At 44.5% G+C, this 26,603-nt stretch overlaps 1 protein-coding gene across 1 annotated transcript in view; it reads right to left on the bottom strand.

Annotated features, from left to right (window-relative positions):
* Nucleotides 1-10,428: 10,428 nt before the first annotated feature.
* The window catches only part of DOC2B (double C2 domain beta), a 40,769-nt gene continuing 24,594 nt past the window's right edge, over nucleotides 10,429-26,603 (bottom strand). Inside the window, exons 7-9 of the mRNA XM_080679992.1 lie at nucleotides 15,024-15,105; nucleotides 14,207-14,303; nucleotides 10,429-13,658 (exon numbers count right to left, since the gene is read on the bottom strand). Of these exons, the coding sequence (XP_080536118.1) occupies nucleotides 13,522-13,658; nucleotides 14,207-14,303; nucleotides 15,024-15,105 (316 nt within the window). The 3' untranslated portion in view covers nucleotides 10,429-13,521. The remainder of the gene's footprint in view (nucleotides 13,659-14,206; nucleotides 14,304-15,023; nucleotides 15,106-26,603) is intronic.

The raw sequence follows: 26,603 nt of genomic DNA, 5'->3' as shown, positions 1-26,603 counted from the left end.
TCACTTGTCACTCAAGCTTCCATCCCATTTTGCTTGGTTTTGGGTCTTCTACAAAAACTTTTTGCCACTTAAAATTCTGGTGCTATAGCGGATAGGGCTTATTTCAGCACCTTAGACTTCTTTCCCATTAATTTACACACTTGTGGCTATGCTAAACAGGCCATAATACCTGTTGAACACAATTTGCTTTCAAGAGAATTACAGGAACAAACAACCTTTAAAAACAAAACTTCATTTGCGTTAAAGAGCTATAAGCTAAAATGAGATGCTAGTTTCACCTTGGCAAAGATTAGGTTATACTGTTGTGAGGATGTAGAGAAACGTGCACTGTTGGGATTTTTTTTTAAGTAAGTTTTTTTTAAAGTATAAAAAATACATTAAAAGTGTACAATTAATGAATTTTAACAAAGTGAACATAACATTTAGCTACCACTCACATAAAAAAAAAATAGAATGGGACCAGTATCTAGAAGACTTCCTCATGCTTTCTCTTGGTGGTGACCCCGGCAACTAAACTAGTATCTTGTTCGTTGTTGATTAGTTTTGCCTGTTTTTGAACTTGATATTAATGGAATCATACAACTTTCTCAACATTGTGTTTGTGGGGTTTCATGACTATAGTATTCTTTTGTGTTAGTATACAACCACTATGTATTCTGCGGATGGGCACTGCGTTATTTCAATTGTTGGATGTTACAAATAATGTTACGGACATTCCTGTACATGTCTTTTGGTATATTCATGTATGCATTAACGTTGCATATCCCTAAAAATGGAATTATACTGGCTCATGGGGAATACATTTGTTCAGCTTTAGTAGATGCTGCAAAAACAGTTTTCCAAAGTGCTACTGTTTTACAGTCCTACCTAGTGTACGAGAATCCCGTTTCTTCCACATCCTCACTGGCATTTGATATGGTCACTCTTTTTAGCTGTAGCATTCTGGTGGGTATGTATAGTAGTATTCTGATTTTTGCATTTTTCTGGTGATTAATGAGATAGCACTTTTTAATAGGTTTATTGGATATCTGGAGATTTTGTTAAATACCCAATTTTGCCTGTTTTTCTGTTGGGTTGTCTTTTTCTTAATGGTTTTTAGGAAGTATTTATAAAGTATATCTTTGGAGTTGTTGCAATAATCTCCCATTCTTTGCCCTGCTTTTTTGTTTTCATAATATCTTTTGATGAACAGTACTTAATTTTGAAATAGTCCAGTTTATCCATATTTTCCTTTAAGGTAAGTGCTTTATATGTTCTATTTAAGAAATACTTGCCTACCCTAAGATCATTAGTCTTTTATGTTGTTTTTTTAAAGTATTGCTTGACCTCATATCTTGATCTAGAATCATCTAGAGTTTTGTTCATGATAATAGGGAATTGTTAAAAATAATAGTTTTCTCTATAGGTTTCAAATTGATCCAGCACCATTTATTGTTCCATTGGTCTATTCGTCATAGTGCCATTGCAGTACTGTAGGTTTGAAATAATTCAATATATGGTAGTGTGAGTCCTCCAGTTCGTTGTTGTTGTTCAAGATTGTATTGGTTATTCTTGCCACTTTGCTTTTTTAATATACATTTTAGAATCAACTTGTCAATGTCAATAAAAGGACAGTAACAACAAAAGTATTTTGATTAGGATTTTATTGACTATACTAAATTTGAGAATTAACATCTATATAATTATGTCCTTTAATTCATGAACATTGTATACCCCTCCACTTATTTAGATCTAATTTTTTTTTCAATAATGTTTTGTAGTTTTCTCTGTAGAGGTCTGGTACCTTTTTTTGGGATTATTTCTAGTTACTTGATTTTAAAAAGTTTATTTAAATACATTTTTATGGCTTTCAGAGAGGAAGGGTGGGGGGAGAGAGAGAGAGAGAGAGGAGAGAGAGACAGAACCAATGATGAGAGAGCCCACAACTTGGGCATGTGCACTCTGACCTGGATGCAAACCCTAACCTCCTGGTTCATAGGTTGACGCTCAGCCACGGAGTCATGCTGGCTGAGCTTTGGTGTTATTTTAAATAGTTATTTTTTTTAAATTTTTCAAATTGTTGCTACTTATATTTCATGACCTTGCTAAATTACTTTATTCTAAGTTTCATGTAGGTTCTGAGAGAGGCTTTTTAAGAGGATTATTTGACAATATAAATCAGGGGTCCTCAAACTTTTTAAACGGGGGGCCAGTTCACTGCCCCTCAGACCGTTGGAGGGCTGGACTATAGTTTAAAAAAAAAAACTATGAACAAATTCCTATGCACACTGCGGGCCCGGGACGAGTCGGCTGCTAAGTAGGACAGGCAGGACAGGCAGGACAGGCAGTGGCACCCGGTGGGCGGGCTGGATAAATGTCCTCGGCGCGGGCCGTAGTTTGAGGACCCCTGATATAAATGAAAGTTTTAAATGCAGGCACCCCTTGCTTATGTGTGTATGCATAGAAATATATGCAAAATATTTTCATTTTAGTATTACAGTAGCAAATTAGAAATAACCTAAATGCCCATCAATCATGGTACATCCTTACTATGTATACTATGTTGCTGTTATAAAAAAAAAAATGGGGTAAATCATTTCTGCTAATACAGAAAGATGTCTGCATATGTTAAATGAGAAAAGCAAAATACATAACGTATTATGTGTAAAATAGGAAAAATATTCTGTATGCATACTTGCCTATCCTTAGAAAACTTCAGAAAGATACAAGTTTTTTTCATTAAAAACAGCTTTATTGAGGCATAATTGACAAAGTGCACGTATACAAACTATACAGTTTAAATTTTGGAATGTATATACACCTTTAAAACCATTATAATCACGACAGCATTCACCATCAAAAGTTTCCTTGTTGTACTTTGTAATTTCCTCCCTCAGCCCCCAAGCAACCCACTAATCAGTTTTCTGTACTTTACCTTAGTTTTGCATTTTCTGGAGTTTTATATATATGGCGCACAGTATATTCTTTTTAGGTGTGGTGTCTGGCTCCTTTCACTCAACATAATTGTCTTGAGGTTCATTCATCTTGTGTGTATCAATAGTTCATTCTCTTTATTGTTGAGAAGTATTCCATTGTTATGATATACCACAATTTGTTTATTCACCTGCTGATGAACATTTGGGTTTCCAGTTTTTGTCTGTTATAAATAAAGCTGCTATGAATGTTTGTGTACAAGTCTTTATGTGGGCATATATTTACTTTTTTGTGTGGATAAGTAGGAGTGGAATGGTTGGGTAATGTGGTAGGTGTATATTTAGTTTTTTAAGATACTGTCAAATTGCTTGACAAAGTGATTGTACCATTTAACATTCCATCAGTAGTGTCTGAAGCTCCCATTCCTCCACATGTTCTCCAGCACTCGCTATGGTCAGTCCTTTAAAATTTTCCATTCTAATAGGTGTATAGTGGCTTTAATTTGTATTTCTTTTTAAAGTATATTTTTTATTGATTTCAGGAAGGGAGAGAGAGAGAGAAACATCCAGGATGAAAGAGGATCATTGATTGCCTTCTTCCTGCATCCCCCCTACAGGGTATCGAGCCTGCAACCCGGGCATGTGCCCTTGACTGGAATCAAACCCCGAGACCTTTTAGTTTGCAGGCCCACACTCTATCCACTGAACCAAACCAGTTAAGGCTTAATTTGTATTTCATAATGACCAATGATGAGTATCTTTTTATGTGCTGATTTGCCTTCTCTCTATCTTACTTTGTGAAGTGTGATAATAATGAGTCTTTTGATTCATGAACAAGGTATCTAACCGTTTAGGCCTTCTTTAATTTCAGCAATATATATATATATATATATATATATATTGTGTTAATCTTCACCGAGGATATTTTTCTATTGATTTTTAGAGAAAGTGGAGGCGGGGGAGAGAGAAACATGTGAGAGAGAGACATTGATTGATTGTCTCCCGCATGTGCCCTGATCTGGGGGCGGGGGATCAAGCTTGCAACTGAGGTACCTTTCAGTCTGCAGGCTGACACTAACCACTGAACCAAGCCGGCCAGGGCTCAGCAATATATTTTACTCTCTTTAAGTTTTGTTAGATTTATTCATAAATATTTAATAATTTGTTATGTTTGTGTAAAATTACTGCTTTTTAAAATTCAATTTTTGATTGCTTATTGATAGCATATAGAAATAAAATTGATATTTGCATATTAATCTTGTATCCTGCAACCTTGCTAAACTCACTTCTTAGTTCTAATAGTGGTGTTTTGTAGATTTCATCAGATTTTCTTCATAGAGAATCATACTGCTTGTGAATATAGAGATTTAACTTTTTCTTAAGTCTGGAGAATTTTTGTTTTATCTTGCCTGATTGCACTACCTGGAACCTCCAGTACTTGCTATGGTCAGTTGAATACAAGTGGTAAGAGCAGACATCCTTGTATTGTTCCTGATCATATGGAGGAAAGCATTTTCTTTCACTCTTAATAATGATGTTAGCTGAAAGTTTTTCATTGATGCCCATTACCAGGTTGAGGATTTTTAGTTTGCTAAGAGTTTTTATCAGGAATGGAAGTTGGATTTATCAATGCCTGTTTTGCATCTAATGAGATGGTAGTATGGGTTTTGGTTTTTAGTTTGTTAGTATAATGAATTACATTGATTGCCTTTTGAAGATTAAAACCAATCCTGCATTCCTGGGATAAACCCCAGTTATGTATTATCCTTTAAATTATGTTTGGATTTGATTTACTAAAATTTAAAAAAAAAATTTTTACATTTATGTTCATGAGCCTTCCTGCCATTTCTGGGGTGATGAAATGTTTGTTAATAATACCAAATGTTTTTCTTCTATGGCACTAAGAACAAGATACAACAATTGACATTCATAATAGATCTTCATGAAGGAATGGAAGAACACTGGAATGGTAAATATGAAGGTAAACATAAAAGACTTATTTCTCTCCCGCTTTAAAAATCTTGTGTTTAAAGGAAATATTAGGTCTGTATTGTTAATATGTAGGCACATCATTTATATGCTAACTAGCATAAGAGGTAGCCAGTGGGTGGTAAGTGGATCCATTTGATTGCAAGTTTCTTAAATATTACTTGATGTAATATTAACTCTAAGAAGACCTTGAGAGACTAAGGATATATGGTAATTAATACTTAGGACAAGACTATATAAAAATAATGCTAAGAGGTATAGCTAAAAACCTGTATCTAAGAAATATTTAATCCAAAAGAAGGCAAGAGAGGACAAGATCATTTGTGCTGCCAAATCTTTCAAGGAGCTTTAAAGCTCAGTAAGACCTAATTTTGACAGTTGGGAACTTTTATGGCTGCCATTTAGAAAAGAATAAGAATTCATAGACTTGTTCAGCAGATTATGCCATTGTGCTTTGAAACATTAAAGTCAACATTTAAAAATATGCCAAACAATTTCCTCAAAAATCTTTTGCTGAGTGAACTGATACATTTTAGCTGCCATCCATTGCCAGTGAGATAGAATTTTCAGTTTGGTTTCAGCAATTAGTAACTGCCTGATATAAATTGTCTTCAGAGGAACATAGCAAAATTTAGATCTTATTTACAATAACCTACGCATCAGAAGAAATGTGAAAACATGATCTATAGTCAAGAGACTATCAATGAAGGATGTCCCTAAGATGGACCCAGGCATGTAAATTAGCAGATAAAAATTTTTATTCTTGTTTTTCCACAACAGTAGACAAGGATTTTAAAGCTGCTATTATAACTGTCCAAGGATGAAGGGAAAATATGTCTATGACAAATGGAAAGAGGACATTTTAGCAGAGATATTGAAACTATAATAAAAAACCAAGCAGGCATTTTGGATCTTAAAAATACAATTATCTGAAATAATTCGTTGGATGGGCAAATGCTGAATAAGAAAAGTTTTAGGGATCAGTGAACTTGAAGTTAACTCGGAAGATATCCAATCTGTAGGAGAAAGAGAAAGGTATGTATTTTTAGCAATGAGCATAGCCTCACGGGACCTGTGAGATAAAAAAGTTCTAGCATACTGGAACTGTGTAGTTCCAGAAGGAGAGAAGAGAAAAAAGGGATGGAAAACTTAAGAATGACTAAAATTTTCTCACATTTTGTGTAAGGCAAATTGACAATTCAAGAAGCCCAGTGAAAATTAAGTAAAATAAACAATGAAAATGAACATTTTAGCACATTATAATCAAACTGCTGTACATCAAAGGAAAAACACATTGAAAACAGCATGCATACATAGTGACAAATAGACCAATTATATACAAGGGAATAATTCAAATCACTGACTTAATTAGAATAACAGGCAGAAGACAATAGAACAACAACATTAAAGTGCTCAGAGAAAGCTAACCCAGAATTGTATATCTAGTGAAAACATCCATCAAGAATGAAAGTGAGCCGAAACCGGTTTGGCTCAGTGGATAGAGCGTCAGCCTGTGGACTGAAGGGTCCCGGGTTCGATTCCGGTCAAGGGCATGTACCTTGGTTGCGGGCACATCCCCAGTGGGAGGTGTGCAGGAGGCAGCTGATCGATGTTTCTCTCTCATCGATGTTTCTAGCTCTCTATCCCTCTTCCTTCCTCTCTGTAAAAAATCAATAAAATATATTTAAAAAAAAAAAAAGAATGAAAGTGAAATATATAGATATAGATATAGATATATATAAAAGCCTAAGTGACAGTTCGACCAGTAGCTATGATGTGCACTGACCACCAGGGGGCAGACTCTCAATGCACAGGCATGGAAACATGGAACAGACTGATGAATCTCGGGGGAGGGGAGAGTGGGAAGAGATTAATGAAAGATCTTACATGCATACTAGAGGATTCATGTACTAGGCCTCTAGTTTTTAGATAAAACTAAATGTGTGCAGATTTCACAGTAGGGAAGACCGAAGAAAGTACTTTTTAAAATACGTTTTTAATGACTTCAGGGAGAGGAAGAGAGAAACATCAGTGATGAGAATCATTGATCAGCTGCCTCCTGTTCAAAACCCAGGCATGTGCCCAGAACGAGAAACCGTGACCTCCTGGTTCATAGGTCAACACTCAACCACTGAGCCACGTGGGCTGGGCTAGCCTTTGCTTTTTGAATCGTTTCTGCCCTAGCATTCTGCAGCACTGGTCTTTGGCTTCTGCCCCTTCTTTCCCTTGGCTGGCACCTCTCCTCTCCCACTGGCTCAGGGACTTATTGTGAAAGACGTATTTGACCCTGTGTGCTTTGCCCACAGCCATGGTTTTACCACGTGACCTCCCCCCTGGCCCTTCTACTTGAGGCAATGAGTAGTAACCTGGAGCAAGCCATTTCTCTCTGGAGAAGCTAAACTAAGAGTCAAGTCAGAAGATATTCCCAGGTAGGTGTGGGGAGCCAAGCTGAAAGACACCCAGACTTAGGCTTGAGGCCATGCCATTTTGGATCGAAAGTGAGTGCCGAGAGAGGCAAGAGGATGGAGAAGGGTGCAGGGCAGTGGAGAGGAGAACCCAGGAAGCTCTGAGAGATCTTGGTTTCTCAGTTTTCTGATTCCTATAATGCTGTGTTTTTACACTGGCTCACACCTGGCCCCTGGGAAACCACACAAGTGCTCCCCAGTTCCACATCTCCAGATCTTGCCTTGCTGGGGCCAGGGGACACACAACAAAGGATATTGGGGCTGTGACAGATGGGAGCCCATTGAGCGCTGCATTGGGTCAAAACTTACAATAAGGACCCCGAGGGTGAGCCCTGGGAAATCTTTCCTGGCAGAGCAGGCTATTACTAGTTCTGGGAGTGTGGAGGCAAGTGGGGCAGAATCTGTAAGGGACCTGGTAGGACCCGGGAGTGTTCTACTAGGCCTGGCAACACCAACTACTTCATCCAGCATCGTATTGTGGAAATTAATGGATTCTGGAGCCATAAGGCTTGGGTTCAACTCCCAGATCAGCCCTTAATTATCCTTGAGCATGATACCTCAATTTTCCCACTTGTAAAGGGGATTAAAACAGTATTTCATAATGATGAGGATTAAGTGAGTACGACATTTAGAGCAGTCTACATGTCTTACCGAAGGTCTCTGTGTGTTATTGCCACTAATGTAACTCTGGCACCTTCTCTCAGGTCCTTTTTATTTTCTTAAGAGTCTTTAAGGACTCCCCACTGAAATAGCACAGGAACAAATTGCCTGCCCCAAAGTGGTCCTGTTCTCTCTCTCTGCTCAGGACTTGTGCTCACAGACAGACATGTGGGGTTGCTGCCTTCATTGTGGTGGAATATTTAGGGGGAAAGCAGAGTCTCTGAAGGAGGCTGCCTGCCATAGCTTGTGCTGGAGCACCCTGGGGAGTCAGGGACAAGCAGTGCCCCGTCCAGGTCGCAGTGTCTATAGAGGGCGGTGCTGCTCCTGGAAACGACACGTGCCTGTGCTGCTCCTCACCTGTTCCTGCCTCACACAGCCCAGGCTGAACTCAGCCTTCTGTCAGTCTTGCCCTAAGTGCACCACCTCATTTTGCACCCATCTTTAGACTTGTTCTGTACAGTTTTCTTGGCTGGGAGATGATCCATCTAACAGTATCATAGAGTCTAGCACAGTGCTTGTTTATGCACCAACGAATCTTAGCCATCAGGATTAATACTGCAGCACTGGCTCCACCAGACAGTGAGTCTGCTTCCCCATCTCCATTGCTGCTGGCCCTGGGTGTTGGGGACATGCCCCTCCTGGTGTAATTTGTTTCTAGACCTCTCTTCAGCCCTTGTCTGGAGCACTCTTCCTGGGGACTGGACACTAGGAAAACCATATCTTTGGCCATCCTGAGCTCTCCCTTCTCCTGGGGCCCTGAGTGCAGTAGCTGGCTTTCCTGACCCCCACCTGCCTCTGCAGCTTTTCCCAGGCCCATTCCCACCATTCCTTTTCTTTCATCCTAAGCCCCAACAGGCTTTCTTTCTCCCTCTCTTCTCATTCTCTCTCTTGATCTACTCAGGATAACCCTGTGGTCCCTGGATTCCTTTCTCATCTGTACTCCAGGAGTCTCTGGGGTTAACAGGAGTCTTGTGCACTTATCTGTTGGGCTTAATGAAGTCAGCTTCCCTCTCGTATAGAGTGAAAGCCAGTCTTTATAAAGTCCTACTTGGTTCGGTCTCCTGACCAAACACCTCATCTATAGCTCTTCCCTTGCCCCACCCTGCTCCAGTCACATGGGTTATTCCTCAGTCACTCCAAGCCTGCCCCACCTAGAGGGGCACTGGCTGTTCCCTTCACTTAGAATACTCTTCCCAACATATCATAATCACATGCTCCAGACACATGGATTTGGTTCCTTTCAAACAGTGTTTATGGTGGCAGCTTTCACCCATTCATCCAGCAAAGAGAGGGCTACTCCATGCTAAGTCCTGGTATGGAGTAACTGGGGTGAATAAGAAAGATGTGGCCCCAGTCTCATGAAGGTTAGTGAGGGGAGAAAGGGATGAGCAAATACACAAGATGATTTTGTTGATAAGTACCATGAAGAAAAAAGAGCAGGGTGATGTGACAGAGGTTGTTAGAGCCTCACAAAGAGGTAACACTTGAGTGAGACCTAGATGATCAGATTGCATCAGAGGACCAGGCAGTGTTCTTTGTCAAAAACAATAGGTTCTGACTCTGGTTAACGTGAGCAGAAAAGGAATGCACTGGAAAGGGTATCAGGTAGTTCAGAGAATGGGTGGGAGGCCTGGAAAATTAGGACGGCACAGAGGCGGTTGCTAAGGGAGGCTGGTAGCCAGAACCTTGACCAGAGTCATGTCTCAGCAGGCTTGGTCAGGACCCGGCTGCCACTGCTCTGGAGACCAGACACCAGTTAGACTTGGAACCCTGGACTCACTGGCATGCCACCCTGGGAGACCTCCCAAAAGGGACTGATCACCTGCCCGACACAGGTTTGTTCTCTACTGGGTGGCCTGTTAGAAATGAAGTCAGCTTCCCTCTCATGTAGAGTGAAAGCTAGTCTTTATAAAGTCCTACTTGGTTTGGTCTCCTGTACCCTCATCTATTGCTCTTCCCTTGCCCCACCCTGCTCCAGTCACATGGGCTATTCCCTTCACTTAGAATACCCTTCCCCAAGTATACCCATTGCTCCCTACCTCACCCTCTCCAAGTCTTAACTTATAAGTCATTTCACCAGAGGCCCTTCTGATCTCCCTATGTAAGTCCAACCAATCTAGCCCACATGCCCATTTAAAAAAATCTTTTACCATAATCATTATTATACTTACTGTTTGTCTTCTTGATGAATCTGCTCTAGGAGCCTAGACCTAGGATCTAGACTAGTCTAGTGCCTGGCATTAAAGTTAATACTCCACAGCTGTTTGCTGAATGGGTGGTTGACAGTGTGGCATGCTGTTCCTGGTATAAAAATCTTGGGAAGCATGAGTTGAATTTGGTTTTGTCACTTACCAGAGGTTCAGCCTCTCTGAACCTGTTTTCTCATATGTAACATGGGAACCTACCTCAAATGAATTCTTGGTGAAGAGTAAATGAGAGAATGTGCTGAATAAGCCCCAGTTGCCATTTTCTCGTTCTTTCCTGCCCAGCCGTTCAAATCTAGTAAATTATCTCCCAAGCCAATAGGATTGCAATGAACGTTTCCATTTACTTTGGATTATATGTCATTACAAATATTAACAAATAAGACTTAAAAAGGACACCTTCGGGTAGGTCAGACGAAAGTACAAAAATTGTGTGTGGGGCTGCAATTTAAGGACGGTTTCTGCAGCCATCACATGGTAGCAAAACAGTGTTAAGCAGTGCACGAGAGTCTGTGTCGAGGACAGCCAGAGTCCATGCATCGAGAGGTTCTCAGTTGGGAAGGAACAAAGACGACATGCACGGGCCGGGAGGTGCAGTTCCTCGCTCTCACCCCTAGAGGTCAGGAGGTTACCGCTTCAGGGTTGGAAGACTGGCCCGTCGGGAATTGGCTAGTGCTGGCATTGGGTGGGGTGGAGGCTAGGAAGGGAGGTGGTGGTGGTGGATGCAGCGCATTGGGAGACCCCCTGGTTACTGACACTTAACTTTGAAATGACATTTTTTCCTTTTTGGTGTCAATTTCGCATCTTTGTAGATCTGATGGATCAGAGGAAAGATGCCAGTTTGGGGTCCAAGGCAGAGCTTTGCAGCTTCTCAAAGAGCTTTTTCTTTAACAGAGATACAATCTGCAAGTGGTCGAGAACAGCGCCAGGGTTCTGTGAGGGGCCACTCCCTGGGGACCCTCCTGCTCAAGGGCCCCACCCTTCACTTGGGATGGCTGTGCTTCTAGAAGCCTTGCCTCCTGTGGTCGGCTGGGACCATCTTTGCGGGCCAAACCTACCTACCCTTGCACAGCCTGGGACAGTAGAGGGACCTGGATTGGGTCCTGGGTTCTTGTCCCAGCTGAGCCTAGGTTTCCCTATGTATCTTAAGGAAGTTGTACTAGGTGGACTCGGCCCTTTCTAGCTTTGCCCTTTCTAGCTTTGCCTTTCAGCATTTCTGTGTTTTCACAGAGGCTGTGAGTCTGCTCTCTGAATAAGGCCCTCCAAAAAGCAAAGTTAAGAAGATACCCAGAGCTCACCCAGACACAAGGGTTGTGAAGGTTCATTAAGACAGTGCACAAAGCCTTCTTAAAGATGGGAAAACCAAGGTTCCATGACCAGCCAAGCTTGCCAGGTACTGTGTGGGGGCTGGAGTCCCGAGTTCCCTGCAAACTGGGAAAGGGCTGATGGGCACTTGGTGGGGATTCACATCATTACCCTAGGCCTCAGATGGTGGTGTGCTTTGTTTGCAGCAGAAGGTCCAACCCCTGTGAGCCCTGCTGCTACTGTTGGTGTGTGTGGGCAGCAGGCAGGGGAGAGCCCTAGGCTGGCAGCTAGCAGGAACTCATGTGTGAGCCCAGCATCCTGCTTCCCCTGAAGTGTGGTGTCCAGAGCGCTGGGCTAGGGGTGGGACAGGGGCCATGGAGCCTGGTCTGCCCTCGGTGTGGTAAGGCTGCAAGGCCTTGCCTTCTCTGGGTTCCCTCTCCCATCAGTGCAGTGATAGATTGAACACAGAAATTCCTTGGTTATGCATTTTTTTCATCCAGAATTCCTGAAGGCCCCTTGGTAGGCAGGAAAAATCTGGGGCTTCAGACTTGGGCCCCAACCCTTCAACCCCTCTTTGGAGACCCTAACTCAGTGTACAGACAGGCCAGAGGCAGGGTATCTTCCTCTTAGCTTCTCCAGAAACAAGGCCCTGTACTGCTGCCTAGTATTCCTGAGAGGGACATTAGTGGCCACAGTAGGGCCAGGATGCGTGGGCAACCATCTGGGGTCCCCCCACTACAAGTCCTAAGGCCTGGGAGGGGCAGAGGAAGAGAAGTGGATGTGGACAGGATTTCATGCAAAACAAGGGGCCCTTTTCTGTTCTGACTACAGCTAATCTGATGCTGGGAAGAACAAGAGGCAGGGTCCATCCTCCAGGTTCCTCAGGAGGAGAAAGGGATCAAAGGTGGGTGAATTGAGTCTGAGGATTGAACTTGACCCTGCTCCAACATCAGTTTCACCACAGGGCTTCCGTCATTCCCTACAGCTAGGAGCCCAGGCTGGCCTGTCCGCCAGGGATGGGGAGGGAGCAGGGCTGGGCACCATCGTGCCTGGGCCCCACTCCTGTCCTCACATACCCTTCCCCCAGAGAAACCCTTGAGTCCCTCATAGTGCCCCTGGCCCAACCACCATTCTCTCCCCTCCAGGTCTTTGCAGACCATCCCCACTGCCTGCACTTCCCTCCCTTTTGCTGCCTGACACTCCACTACCCTTCAAGGCCTTGCTGCAGCATGACCTCCTCTAGGAAGCCCTCCCAGCAGATTCCATAGCACCCACAGGTAGGCCAGGCTGGCCATGGCATTCCTCACTCCCCACTGTACTGGTTCGTTTCCAGCTCCCCGATTAGATGGGAAACTCCCTGAGGGCAGGCCCTGGGTTTCAGCCATCCCAGAGGCTTGTGAAATAATTGAGGGAAGTATTTGCCAAGTGCCCACGTTCACTAGGAGCTTCTGGGAAATTCACTAGACTCCTGGCTCTCAGGTTAACCTTTTCCCACCTGCCCAGTAATGCCAGAGATGAACGGATATAGTCAGAGTCCTGTCCCCAATCTCCTCCCCCAACACCCTCTTCCTAGTGTTTGTCTCAGGAGTTCTCACTGGACCCACCAAGGTGCCCTGCACTCCTGTTCTCTTAGCCCAGGTCCCCTGTGACTTACTGCTGACCTCGAGTAGGGTGCTCCCTCCTGGGCGGCCCCGTCCCTGTCCCTAGGGTAGGTGCTGAGGCCAAGCTCCTCTCCGCCTATCTCTGGCCCTATCAGGCCCCAGGGGTTGAAAGCAGGTCGGGCCCTCTGCCTTTGTCCCTCGAGGTGGCTGGGACCTCCCATGGCCTCCAAGAGGGGGCTGCAGTGGATCTGTGTCCGAGCAGGTGTCCTGGATCTCCCCCATCGTGGGGGCCGAGGCCCTTGGTGGCAGCTGAGGAAGCCCACGGCCAGGCCTGTGTTGGGCCAAGTGACAGGCAAGGTTGGGTGCGGTGGCAGGTGGGGGCCAGTCAGTCGCTGAGCACAGCCCCAGGGAGTTCGTTGGTGAGCGTGTGCCAGCGTTCGATCCGCTTGTCCTTATTCTTCAGGCAGTCAAACCAGTGCTTCAGGCGCTCGCCCTTGGCATTGATGCCCAGAACCACACCGCCTGCAGGAGGGAAGTTCAGGGGCAGCCAGGGGCCTGGGGCAGGTGCTCCCACAAGCCCATCCTTCTGGAACCAGTGCCCCCCCTCCCCTTCCCAGGTTCCATGCCCCAAGGCTGGACTCTCCACCTTGCCCACGGGGCTCTTAAGGGTGGACATTGGTCTTACCGCCATGCCACACTCTTGGCCCTCAAGATCAGGGCCCGGGACCCTGCCCTTCCTCTACCCAGGACCAAGGGAGGGAGACAAAAAGGGCCAGGGCAGCTCTACTGTGTGCAGTCACCAAGCCCACAGGGATTCAGGGCCACAAGGGCTCAGAGTCCAGCCCGAGGTGTGGACCATCACCACCTCTCATGCCTGCTCCACCACGGACTCCTGTGTGACCCTCCTGGCCCATCTCTTCCTCTGTCACACGGAGCTGGGCTGGATAATGTCTGAAGCCCCTCATGTGGGGGCAGGTGGTCTGTGAACCCAGATTGCTCCAGAGGCCAGGAAGGAAGGGCTGTGGTCTGATTCAGGGCCACTGCCCCGGGCTGAAGCCATTTCCTCTTACCAATGAAATCATTGGATTTTCCAATGTCATAATCCCAAACGGTGACCTCCAGGGTCTTCTTGGCCAGGTCCCCATGCTTAATTTCATAACAGAACTCCTGGTGGTCAGAAGGGGAGAGTCAGGGCTAATGCCACATGGCCAGGAGTGCTCTGAGGTATGGGGAGAGCATGAACCGAGGGAGGGATGGGAGGTGGTCAGTGCCTGGTGGTGGACAATGGTGGATTCTCATCCATCTCATCCACGTATGCCTGAGCCTGGCCGGGGTCCCCTTCACTCCAACCCACCTGCCCCTTTGTCACTGAAGCCTCTCTCTCAAGATTCCCAAGGCCTCCTGTTGCCAGGTCAACTCATGTTTGGCAGCCTTGGTGTCCTTTGACTTCTCTTGGGTCTGGCTCTGCTGACCACTGGCTTCCATGGTGCTCTGCCTCTGGTGCCCCCCTCGCTCTCTAGAAGTGCCGCCTCTGCCTGCCCCTGCATTGCTCAGGCTCTGCCCGAGGGCCCTGTACTCCTTGCCATGATCATGTCCCACCCAGAGCTTCTCCATCTCCCTCACACCTCCCACTCCATTTCAACTTCACATCCAATGCAGCCACAATCCCGTCAATTCCACCCTCTGAAACTCTTTCTAGGCTGCCCCCTCCCCTCCGTGTGCATCACTTGGGCCTGGTTCAGCCTGGCCGGAGCCTCTCCCCTGCGCCCCAGGGCTGGGGGCTCTCCCATAAGCCCCTTCCCACCCTCCTACTATGACCTTTGAGAACCCAGTCCCTCCCAGGGAGAGAGGGGGAGGACCTCCTGAGGCTTCACCCGCCCCTGGTACCTCGTTGAACTCTGGGTTCAGGGTCTTCTTTTTGACTGCTGTCTTATGTTTGGATTTCTTGTCCACATCTGGCTTCAGGTATCTGGAATTATAACCAATGGATAGGCAGGCAGGGGGTGGGGAGAAGCTGTGGACACAGATGGAGCCAGCAGGGCTTGGAGGAGCACTTTGTCCCTGTTGAGATACTCAAGGGCCTCTCCTTTCAGCCTAATCCTCAGAGTCCCCAGCACTGCTCTGTGGCCAAGGTGGGCGGTCAGCTACAGCAGAAGCAGCACGGGGCTCCCTCCGCACCTGGACTCTGTTCACAGGCCCTTTCCTGGAGCTGACCGTGGAGCCTCTTATCCCTCTAGGAGAGAGGATGTTCCTTGTGTCTGCAAGTCACAAAGCTCACAAAGTTCACAAAGCTCACATTCCTCACCAGGAAAACATTTTTAGCAGAGTCAATCCCTTGTTAGAGCTTTTTTTTCTTTTTTTTTTAAATAGCAGATTTGTTGAGCTATAATCCACATACTATAAACTTCATCATTCTAAAGTGCAAAATGGCAGTCTTTGGTATATTCCCAGAGCTGTGCAGCCATTGCTGCTACCTCACTGGAGCTCTGAGAAAGGAAAAAGCCTTTTGGGCAGCAACAACAATGCTTCCTAAGGGAGAGGGCAGTCGGCTTGTGAACCAGCTTCTCCATGGACATTAGCTCCTTAGACTCTGATGCCTTCATCTGAGGCTCACGGGGGCAGAGGGAGTTGCCCAAGGTCACCAAGCTGCTCAGCATAGGGCTGGTGTTCAGAAGCCGGGACAGGAGGCACAGAACCTCCCTTTTACAGAGCCGCTCTCCCTGTCTCTATAGATAATTGAGGAACCATTGCTCTGCCCTTGCTGCAGATACTCTGGGGGTGAGGATCACATCTATCTCACCCACCACCAGCTTCCTGGCACCCATCTCAGTGCCTGGCACTGGGTAGGTCAATGAACATCTGTTGAATGGATAGAAGTGAAATTACCCACCCAAAGCCACACACGTGTCAAGCTTCTTCCTTCATTCTGCCAAATTGACCTCCAGAAAGGCCATACTGTTGACATGCAGTGCCCTTGACAAAGTGAAGTACCATCACCTTAAAATCAGCATCATGGCAGAGTGAGAAGACTTTGGTTTCTTCCCTTAAATTTATAACAAGTTGGACAACTGTAACTCAATAAAGGATCCCCTGCTCAACACAAACATGCTTGAGAGATTCATGCATCTGAAGGTGGGCATACTGGAGTGAGCAGGGAGGTAGGCAGGGGAAGGACAGGGATGGTAGCCACAGATGCAGTTGGGTGCCTACCACAGCTCCAGAGTGGGGCAGAAGCAATGTTCTCCCAAGAAGAGGCACCCCTCTCCTCTGTTCCTTCCCATCAGAGCAGACCCTGGTAGAGGTGCTGGGAAGTCTTAAACAGCACAGCAGGGCCAACAGCCATTGTTGGCAGGGACTGGGGCTGTGGAACGTGAACTTGTTTCCCCCCTTTCCCCCCGACCCTCCCCCCCCTCAACACACACACACACACACACACACACACTACCTGTCCTGGCAGAGACTGGTAGAGGCAGTGGAGATGCTTCTAAAACACAGTGGGGCCAGTGAACATTAATAAAAGGGAGGTGGTGCTGGGAGCTCACACAACCCACCACAGTGGTGGTGCTCTGGAACTGAGGTGACCCCCACCATCCCAGTGGGTGTGCAGTATTTTCCTTAACCAGACTGATGCTGCTCTACAGTGATCCCAGAGGCCCAAACAGTGTCAGTAACAGAAAACAAAACGTGTAACACCATCTACTGGGGACCAAAAGAAAGTGCCCTACCTGCTGAATTGTTGAGAACAAAACAGTAGATAAGAAATGAGTTCACTACCCCAAATGGGTGGGCAGACAAACAATCCATCAAATACCATGAGCAACCAAGGTACCGTGGGAACACAGAAAGTCTCCAAAAAACCCCTCAAAGTCCTGGAAGACTGACTTAAATGGCAGAGGATTTTAGGTTGTAAGTTGTAAAGAACCTCAATGAGACACACGAGAACTCAGAAAGGCAGCTCAATGAGCTTAGGTATAAAATCTGTGAACAAAAGGAGTACTTTACTAAAGAGATAGGAATTATAAAAAGAACCAAACTGAATTTTTGGAACTGCAAAACTCAGATGAGGAATGCATTAGAGAGCACTGGAAATAGAGTAGATCACTTGGAAGAGTGAGCCCAAAGACAGAAACCCAGAAATTAGGAGGATGAAGAGAGAAAACTAAGTTTAAAAATTGAATGAGCCCAGCTTGTGTTGCTCAATTGGTTGAGCATCCTCCCATGCACCAAAAGGTCACTGGTTCAATTCCTGGTCAGGGCACATGCCTGGGTTGTGGGTTCAATCCCCAGTCAGGGTGTGTGCAGGAGGCAACCAATAGATGTTTCTTATCTCACATTGATGTTTTTCACTCTCCCTCTTCCTTCCTCTCTCTAAAATTAATAAAAACATTTTAATCAGTATATAGAATTTTGAGTACTAATAGCAGGAAATAGCAGTTCAACTTCAGAATAGGATTTTAAATAATTATGAAGGTTACAGGGGAAAAGGCATAATAACTATAACGGCTGCAATTTTATAACAAATGTACAACATAACAAAATTATAAAAATGGAGTTCCCTTTAGAAGGACTATTGTATGTATGATACACTGTACACTAACCTAATGATAACCACAAAACAAAAATCCAGAGCTGAGATGTGAAACATAAATGAGAAAACAGGAACAAATCATAGAAAACTGCCAAACTAAAATAGCAGATGGAATCACAATGGAAAAGAAACAATGGAAATACAGAGCAACCAAAAAATAAAAGATAGCCCTGGCTGGTTTGGCTCAGTGGATAGAGCGTCGACCTGTGGCCTGAAGGGTTCCAGGTTCAATTCCAGTCAAGGGCACCTGCCTGGGTTGTGAGCTCGATCCCCAAAAGGGGGCGTGCAGGAGGCAATCAATCAATGATTCTCTCATCATAGATGTTTCTATCTCTCTCTTCCTCTCCCTTTATCTCTGAGATCAATAAAAATATATTTAAAAAAAGAAAATAAAAGATAAATGGCTAAAGCAAGTCCTCATATATCAATATCACCCTAAATGTAAATGGACTGAACTTACCAATCAAAAGACACAGAGTAGAGAGATGGGTCTAAAAACAAGACTCAGCCACATGTTGCCTCCAGGAGACTCTGCTCCAAAGACAAACATAGGCTGACAGTGAAGGAGTGGAAGATGATGCTCCAAGCACATGGCATCCAGAGAAAAGGGTATGGCAGTACTTCTATCAGACATAATAGGGTCCGAGATAAAAAAGGCAACAAGAGACAAAAATGAACATTTTATAATGATAAAGGAGACAACTCATCAACAAGACATAACACATTTCTATATATGCACCCAACCTGGGAGCACCAACTTATATAAAGCAATTACTAACAGACCAAAAGGGAGAAATTGACAAAAATACAATTGAGATAGGGCACATGAATACCCCATTGACAGCAATGAATAGATAATCTAGACAGAAAGTCAATAAGGAAATATCAGCATTAAATGACACATTATAACAAATGTCTTGATATTTATAGAGTGTTCCATCCCAACCAACAGAATACACATTCTTCTTAAATGCAGACAGAACATTCTCAAGGATAGGCCACATGTTGAGGGCACAATACCAGTCTCAATAAATTTAAACTGAAATCATACCAAGCATATTTTCCAACCACAATTCTGTGAAACTGAAAAACTGTAAGAAGAAAGCTGGAAAACCCACAGGTAATGTAGAGATTAAACAACATGCTACTGAACTATTGGGTCAAAGAAGAAATAAGAGGCCAAAAGATATATAGAGACAAATGAAAATGAAAATATGTTTTTGGGATGCAGCAAAAGTGATACTGAGAGGGAACTTTATAGCTTTGCAGGCCTATCTCAAGAAATGAATGCTCCCAACTGACAATATAATATTACACCATAAAGAAAAAGAATGAACGAAGCCCATTTGTTCAGTAGAAAGAAAGAAATAATAAAAACAGCAGAAATAAATTAAATAGAGAACAAAAAGATATCACTAAGGAAAAAAGAAAAGTAAAATCAGAAATGAAAGAGAAGTTACAATGGACATCACAGAAACACAAAGGATTAAACAAGAATATTGTGAAAGGCTACATGCCTCCAAATTTGATTACCTGGAACAGTGGTCGGCAAACTCATTAGTCAACAGAGCCAAATATCAACAGTACAACAATTGGAATTTCTTTTTAGAGCCAAATTTTTTAAACTTCTTCTAACGCCACTTCTTCAAAATAGACTCGCCCAGGCTGCGGTATTTTGTGGAAGAGCCACACTCAAGGGGCCAAAGAGCCGCATGTGGCTCGTGAGCCGCAGTTTGCCGACCACGGACCTGGAAGAAATGGACAAATTCTTAGAAGTATGCAAACTTCCTAGACCTAATCATGAAAAAATGGAAAACCTAGATAGACTGGTCACTAGTAAGAATACTGAAACAGTAATCAAAAACCTCCCCAAACCAAAAGTCCAAGACCAGATCGCCTCACTCAACACTCAAAAAAGATTTAAATCCAGTCCTTTCCAACCTCTTCCAAAAAACTGAGAAAGAGGGAATATTTTCCAACTCATTTTATGAGGCCAATCTTTACCCTAATACCAAAACTAGACAACACAAACACAAAAAGAAAATTACAGGCCAATATCACTGATGGACATAGATGCAAAATTCTAAACAAAATACCAGCAAATCAAATGCAATACATTAAAAAGGTCATACATCATGATCAAGTGGAGTTTATTCTAGGGATGCAAAGGTGATCTAACATCCACAAATCTATCAATTTGTTAACTACATTAACAAAAGACGAAAACCACTGAATCAAGTGTCAATAATTTAAAAAATCATATGCTTATAATCGATGCAGAAAAAGCATTTAACAAGATACAACATCCATTTATGATAAAAATACTCATAAAATGGATACAGAAGAAAAGTACCTCAACATGATATAGGCCATATATGACAAGCTCTCAGGTAACATCATACTGAAAACCTTTCCACTAATATCAGGAATGAGACAAGGATGCCCACTCTCATACTGTTATTCAACGTAGTACTGGAAGTCCTAGAGCAATTAGGCAAGAGAAATAAAAGGCACCTAGGTTAGGAATGAAGAAGTAGAACTGTCATTATTTGCAGACAACATGATTCTATTTATAGAAAACCCTAAAGACTCCACCAAAAAACTATTAGATATAATAAACAAATACAATAAAATGAAGAATACAAAATCAACATACAAAAGTTTATTGCATTCCTCTATAACAACAAAATATTAGAAAAGGAAATGAAGAAAACAATTTCATTTACAATCACACCAAAAAGAATAAAATGCCTGAGAATAAATTTTAAAGAGGTGGTGAAGGACCTATATACTGAAAATTATAAAGCACCGTTGAAAAAAACTTAAGAAGACAAAGAAATGGAAAAGTATTTCATGTACATGGATTGGAAGAATAGCATTATTAAAGTGGCCATATTACCTAAAGCAATCTACAGATTTAATGTAATCCCTATCCATATCCCAATGGCATTTTCCACAAAAATAGAATAAAAGATCTTCAAATCTGTATGTAAGCACAAAAGCCCCTGAATAGCCAAAGCAATCTTGAGAAAAAATAATAAAGCCAGAGTTATCACTCTCCCTGACTTCAAACTATTCTACAAAGCAAAAGCAATCAAAACTATACTATTGGCAGAAAAATGGAACAGAATTGAGAGCCCAGAAATAGGCGACATATATGGGTAACTAATTTTTGACAAAGTAGCCAAAGGAACGTCTCTTCAATAAATGGTGTTGGAAAAACTGGAAAACCTTCTGCAAAAGAACGAAACTAGACTGTATATGACACCATACACAAAAATTAATTCAAAATGGATTAAAGACTTGAACAATAAGTTCAAGTCCAGAAACAATAAAAGACAGGATAAAACACACATACTAAACTTATGGACCTTGGTCTCAGAAGGGTTTTTGTGAACTTGAGCCCAAAGACAAGGGAAGTAAAAGAAAAAATGAATGGGATTAGTTCAAACTAAAAAGCTTCTGCATAGCAAAGAAATCACCAATAAAACATAAAGGCAAGCAATTGAATGGGAGAAGATATTTGCAAATGATACCTCTAATAAGGGGCTAATCTGCAAAATATATAAGGAACTCATAGAACTCAACAACAAAAACCAAACAATTGGATTAAAAAATGGGCAGAGGGCCCAGGTGGTCTGGCTCAGATGGTTGAGCGTCGTCCCATAAACCAAGAGGTCATGGTTCCATTCTAGGGTTGTGGGATCGATCCCCAGTACGGGATGTGCAGTAGGCAGCCAATGGATGTTTCTCTCTCATGCATGTTTCTATCTCTCCCTCTCCCTCTCTCTGAAATAAAAAATAAAAATAAAAAATGGGCAGAGGGCCTGAATAGATATTTCTCCAAGGAAGACATAGAGATATATTTTCATGCTCAACATCACTAATCATTAGGAAAATGAAAATTAAAACCACAATGAGATACCACCTCATGCCTGTCAGAATGGTGATTGTCAGAACGTTTTTGGGGGGATGTAGAGAAAAGGGAGCCCTCGTACACTGCTGGTGGGAATGTAAATTGGCGCAGCTACTTTGGACAATAGTATGGAGGTTCCTCAAAAAATTAAAGAATATTGCTACTTAAAAAAGAAAAAGAGAATAGAGCTACTGTATGACTCAGCAATCCCTCTTTTGGGTATGTGCCAGAAAAATTTGAAAACACTTATTCATAAAGATAAAAATACCCCTATGTTCATTGCAGCATCTATCTATAATAACAAAAGCATAATATGCTAATTAGACCGGATGTTGTCCTGGACGACTTTCCGGATGAAGCCAGGGCTGTGAGGGAAGCCTGGGTCCCGGGTGCCAGAGGGAAGCCGGTGCCGGCAGCCAGGGGAAGGAAGGCCACCTCTTGCATGGTTTTCATGCATTGGGCCTCTAGTCTATATATACAGTATAAAACCCTAATATGCAAATAGACAGAATGGCAGAACAACTGAACAACTGTACAACCAAATAACCGGTCGCTATGACATATGCTGACCACCAGGGGGCATGTGCTGAATATGGTGGGTGTCGGTAGCAGGCAGCAGAGTGTGGAACATAGCAGGCGTCGGCTGCAGTGGGATGGTGGAGCAGGTGAGCGGGGGCACCAGACCAAGGTGGGGCGCCAGTCACTGTCATTGGGGCAAGCCTCTGGTGGTTATTGAAAATCCTTTGCTCCTGTGCGATGCAGTCCCTCCTGGCACTTGCACCTGCTGTGGGCGCCGGCCCCACTCGTACCTGCTGCTGGCCCCGATTGCCCCTCAGGGCTTCTCCACCTCCCCCAGCTCCTGAGGGGCGACTGGGGCCAGCAGCTGCCTCTTGCACCTGCTGCTGGTGACGGCACTGCTTACACTCGCTGCCAGTACCTGGTGCTGGTCCTAATCGCTTGGTGCCGTCAGCAGGTGCAAGCAGTGGCTGCCGGCCCCAATTGCCCCTGAGGGCTTCTCCACTCCCCCCTGTTCCTGAGGGGTGAGCAGGGGAGCAGCCGCCACTCACACCCACTGCTGGCACTGGCCCCAATCGCTCCGCACCGTCAGCGGGTGCGAGTGGGCCAGCGCCATCAATGCGTGGGAGCGGTGGCGACAGGAGTGGGGCTGCTGGCAGACAGACCAGGGGCCACAGTGGGAGGGGCTAGGTGGGGGCACGGAGGATGGCCGAGACCTGCCCCTGTGCCCACTGCAGCCTCACGGCCCACAGTTCCTTTCAAGGTACACGAATTTGTGCACTGGGCCCCTAGTATACTAGTATATATAAAAGGCTAATATGCTAAGTGTCCCTTCAATGGGTCGCAGTGATGCTCACTGACCACCAGGGGGCAAATGCTCAATGCAGGAGCTGCCGTAAAGTGCACTGGCCATTTACAGAGAAACTGCGCCACAGACCTGGCACCCACAAAGCTTCCCCTAAGTGGGACACAGGCCCTGCCACCACCCCGGAGTGACAGCCCACCAAATCACAGCCCACACTGCTGACACCCCATGCTGCAAAATGCGGCCCACAGCCCAGCCCAGCCTGGAAACCGTGGCTGTGGGCACCGGGTAATGAAGACACGTAGCAACGTCCAGCTTCCTCTCCCCAGCGACTAGCCTCCTTGCAGTTTCTTCAGGAACCCGACTTGCTTTATTACCAGGTGCAAACATTTTACACTTTAACCAAGTGTCTATGAAGCGTTTTCCCATGCCTCATCTCATTTGATCCTCACAGAAGTCCTGGAGTAGGTAGATAGGAGACTCGGTGGAATCCTATTTTCTTTTCATTAGCTGGAAAATGGAGATTTAAAAAGCTTAGAAACTTGATCTGACTGAAAAGAAGAAATGGTAGACCTTGCAAATGACTTCAGGTTTTCTCACTGCACAGAATATAGTCAAACACTGCTGCAGTTAAATATTTTACCATTTGTTTTCCCTGCGTGATCTACAATAATAATGTGCTTTGTGTTGATATTTACTGCTGTGTTGCTGACAATTACCTGAAAGAGAAGTTGGGGTGCTTCACTGGGCTGGAAAAAGTTTAGCTAAATCAGAAAGCAGGTCCAATTAAGCAAGTTTATTCTATATATATATAAAAGGCTAAGTTGACATGCGCATGCACGATACATAGAAAGCTCTCACTGGCGCCAATCGCATGTATGTGTTTCGATCTGTCATTGTCAATTGTGAATTTGGTTGACACTTCTATTATAGAGAACGGGTGAATAGCAATATTAAAATATTTCTTCTAATTAACTTGCTTTCAATGTGCATGAATCCGTGCACCGGGCCACTAGTCCTATCTAATAAAGGAGTAATATGCAAAATTGACTATACCTCCACCACACCCACAAGCCACGCCCAACAGCCAATCAGGAGCAAGTATGAAAATTAACCCAACCAAGATGGCTGCGGCCACACACTCTGGTGGGCCCTGGACTCCACTCAAGGCTACAAAGTTTCAATTATAGAAGATAAATAAATCCCAACAAAAATGGCTGTGGCCACGGAGTGAGCAGGAGGCTTGGGTTTCCCCGGCAATGGAGGAAGCCAAGCTTCCTGCACACCCTGGCTGGCCAAGGCCTCCGCTCAAGGCTACAAGTTTCAATTATAGAAGATAAATAAAGATAAATAAATCCCAGATACCAGGGTCTCCGCATGGGTCACCAGGGGGTGTGGCCGGTTTGCAAACCACCACAGGCTCCTCGCCCAGGCCACCCCAAGGGAACCTCCACCCTGATCCAGGAAACCCTTCAGGGCAAACCAGCTGCCCCCCACCCGTGCACCAGGCCTCTGTCCTATCTAATAAAAGAGTAATATGCAAATTGACCATCACTCCAACACACAAGATGGCTGCCCCCATGTGGACACAAGATGGCCACAACAAGATGGCCAGCAGGGGAGGGCAGTTGGAGGAACCAGGCCTGCAAGGGAGGGCAGTTGGGGGAGATCAAGCCTGCAGGGGAGGGCAGTTAGGGGTGACCAGGCCAGCAGAGGAGGGAAGTTGGGGGTGACCAGGCCTGCAGGGAAGGGCAGTTGGGGGGGACCCAGGTCTGCAGGGGAGAGCAGTTGGGGGGGGACCAGGCCTGCAGGGGAGGGCAGTTAGGGGTGACCAGGCCTGCAGGGGAGGGCAGTTAGGGGCAAACAGGCTGGCAGGGGAGCAGTTAGGCATCAATCAGGCTGGCAGGGGAGTGGTTAGGGGTGATCAGGCTGGCAGGCAGAAGCAGTTAGGGGCAATCGGGAAGGCAGGCAGGTGAGCAGTTGGGAGCCAGCAGTCCTGGGTTGTGAGAGGGATGTCCGACTGGCCATTTAGGCCTGATCCCACCGGGATTGGGCCTAAACGGGCAGTCAGACATTCCTTGAGGGGTCCCAGATTGGAGAGGGTGCAGTCTGGGCTGAGGGACACAACCCCCCCGTGCATGAATTTTGTGCACCGGGCCTCTAGTTTTATATAATAGCCAAGACTAGGAAACAATCTAAATGTCCATCAGTGGATGATTGGATAAAGCAGATGTGACACACACACACATGTACACACACACACACACACACACACACAAAATGGAATACTAATCCATAAAAAGATAAAATATTGCCATTTGTTGAAAGTATTATGCTAAGTGAAATAAATCAGATGAAAAAGGACAAGAACAGTCTGATTTCACTCATAAGTGGGATACAAAACAAAAAGTAACAAATGAACAAACAATACAAACTCATAGATACAGACAACAAAATGGTGGTTACCAGAGGGGAACAGGGCGGGGAGGACAAAGGATCAAGGGGGTTAAGTGCAAGGTGATGGAGGAGGCTAGACTTCGGGTGGGGAGCACGCAATAAAGTAAACAGATACCATATTATAAAGTTGACACCTGAAATTTATATAATGTTATTAACCAACGTTATTTCAATAAATGTAAAAATGAAAAATTCTTGCTAGTTTGAAAGGTAGAAAGTGGTATCTCATTGTTGCTTTACTTTGCACTTATTTTTTTGGTTGTGATTTTTATTACATAAATAATACTGGTTAATTATAGAAACACTACAAAATAGGTATTGGCAAAAGTTGTGGGGGGGTGGAAATGAAGACATATCTCCACACAAAATCCTGTTCTCTAGCAGCTTTATACAATCACCCCAAACTGGAAGCAAACAGCATGCACTTCGACTGCATGAACTGATCTGCAGCTTGTGGTTTATCTGTATGACAGGTGACTGCTCAGCAAGAAGGGAGACTGGCTGTCCTGGCTGGGCAGCTCAGTTGGTCAGAGCATCATCCTGATACACCAAGGTTATAGGTTGGGTCCTTGGTCAGGGCACACATAAGAATCAGCTAATGAACACAAAAATAAGTGGAACAACAAATGGATGTTTCTCTCCCCCTCCCCCTCATCAATAAATTTTAGAAATTAAAGAAGAAACACTAACTACTGGCCCATGCAACCACGTGGCTGAATCTCCAATGCACTGTGCCAAGGGAAAGAAGCTAGATTCAAAAGCTGACACATGGTACGACTGCTTTGATGAGAAAGTCTGAAAAAGGCAAAACTGTTGGGACAGAAAACAAGTCAGTGGTTGCCTGAGGCTGGGGGAACCTTCTGGGGTGAGAGGATAGTCTATATCCTGAGTGTGGTGGTAGCTTAACAAGACTGAATACATCAGTCAAACATCAAAAGGGGGAGAAACGCAGTGTGTAAAGTATACTTCGATAAATCTGATTTTTAAAACAAGATGGGTGCCCTGGCTGGTTTGGCTCAGTGGATAGAAAGTTGGCCCACGGACGGAAGGGTCCTGGGTTCAATTCCGGTCAAGGGCACATGACTCGGTTACAGGCTCCATCCCCCATAGGGCTCGTGTGGGAGGCAACCAATCAATGTATCTTTCTTACATCGATGTTTCTCTCTCTGTCTCTCCCTCTCCCTT

Source organism: Plecotus auritus (genome assembly GCF_963455305.1).
Source record: "Plecotus auritus genome assembly, chromosome: 7".
Lineage (NCBI taxonomy): Eukaryota > Metazoa > Chordata > Mammalia > Chiroptera > Vespertilionidae > Plecotus > Plecotus auritus.
This window is presented reverse-complemented; position numbering and strand designations above follow the sequence as displayed.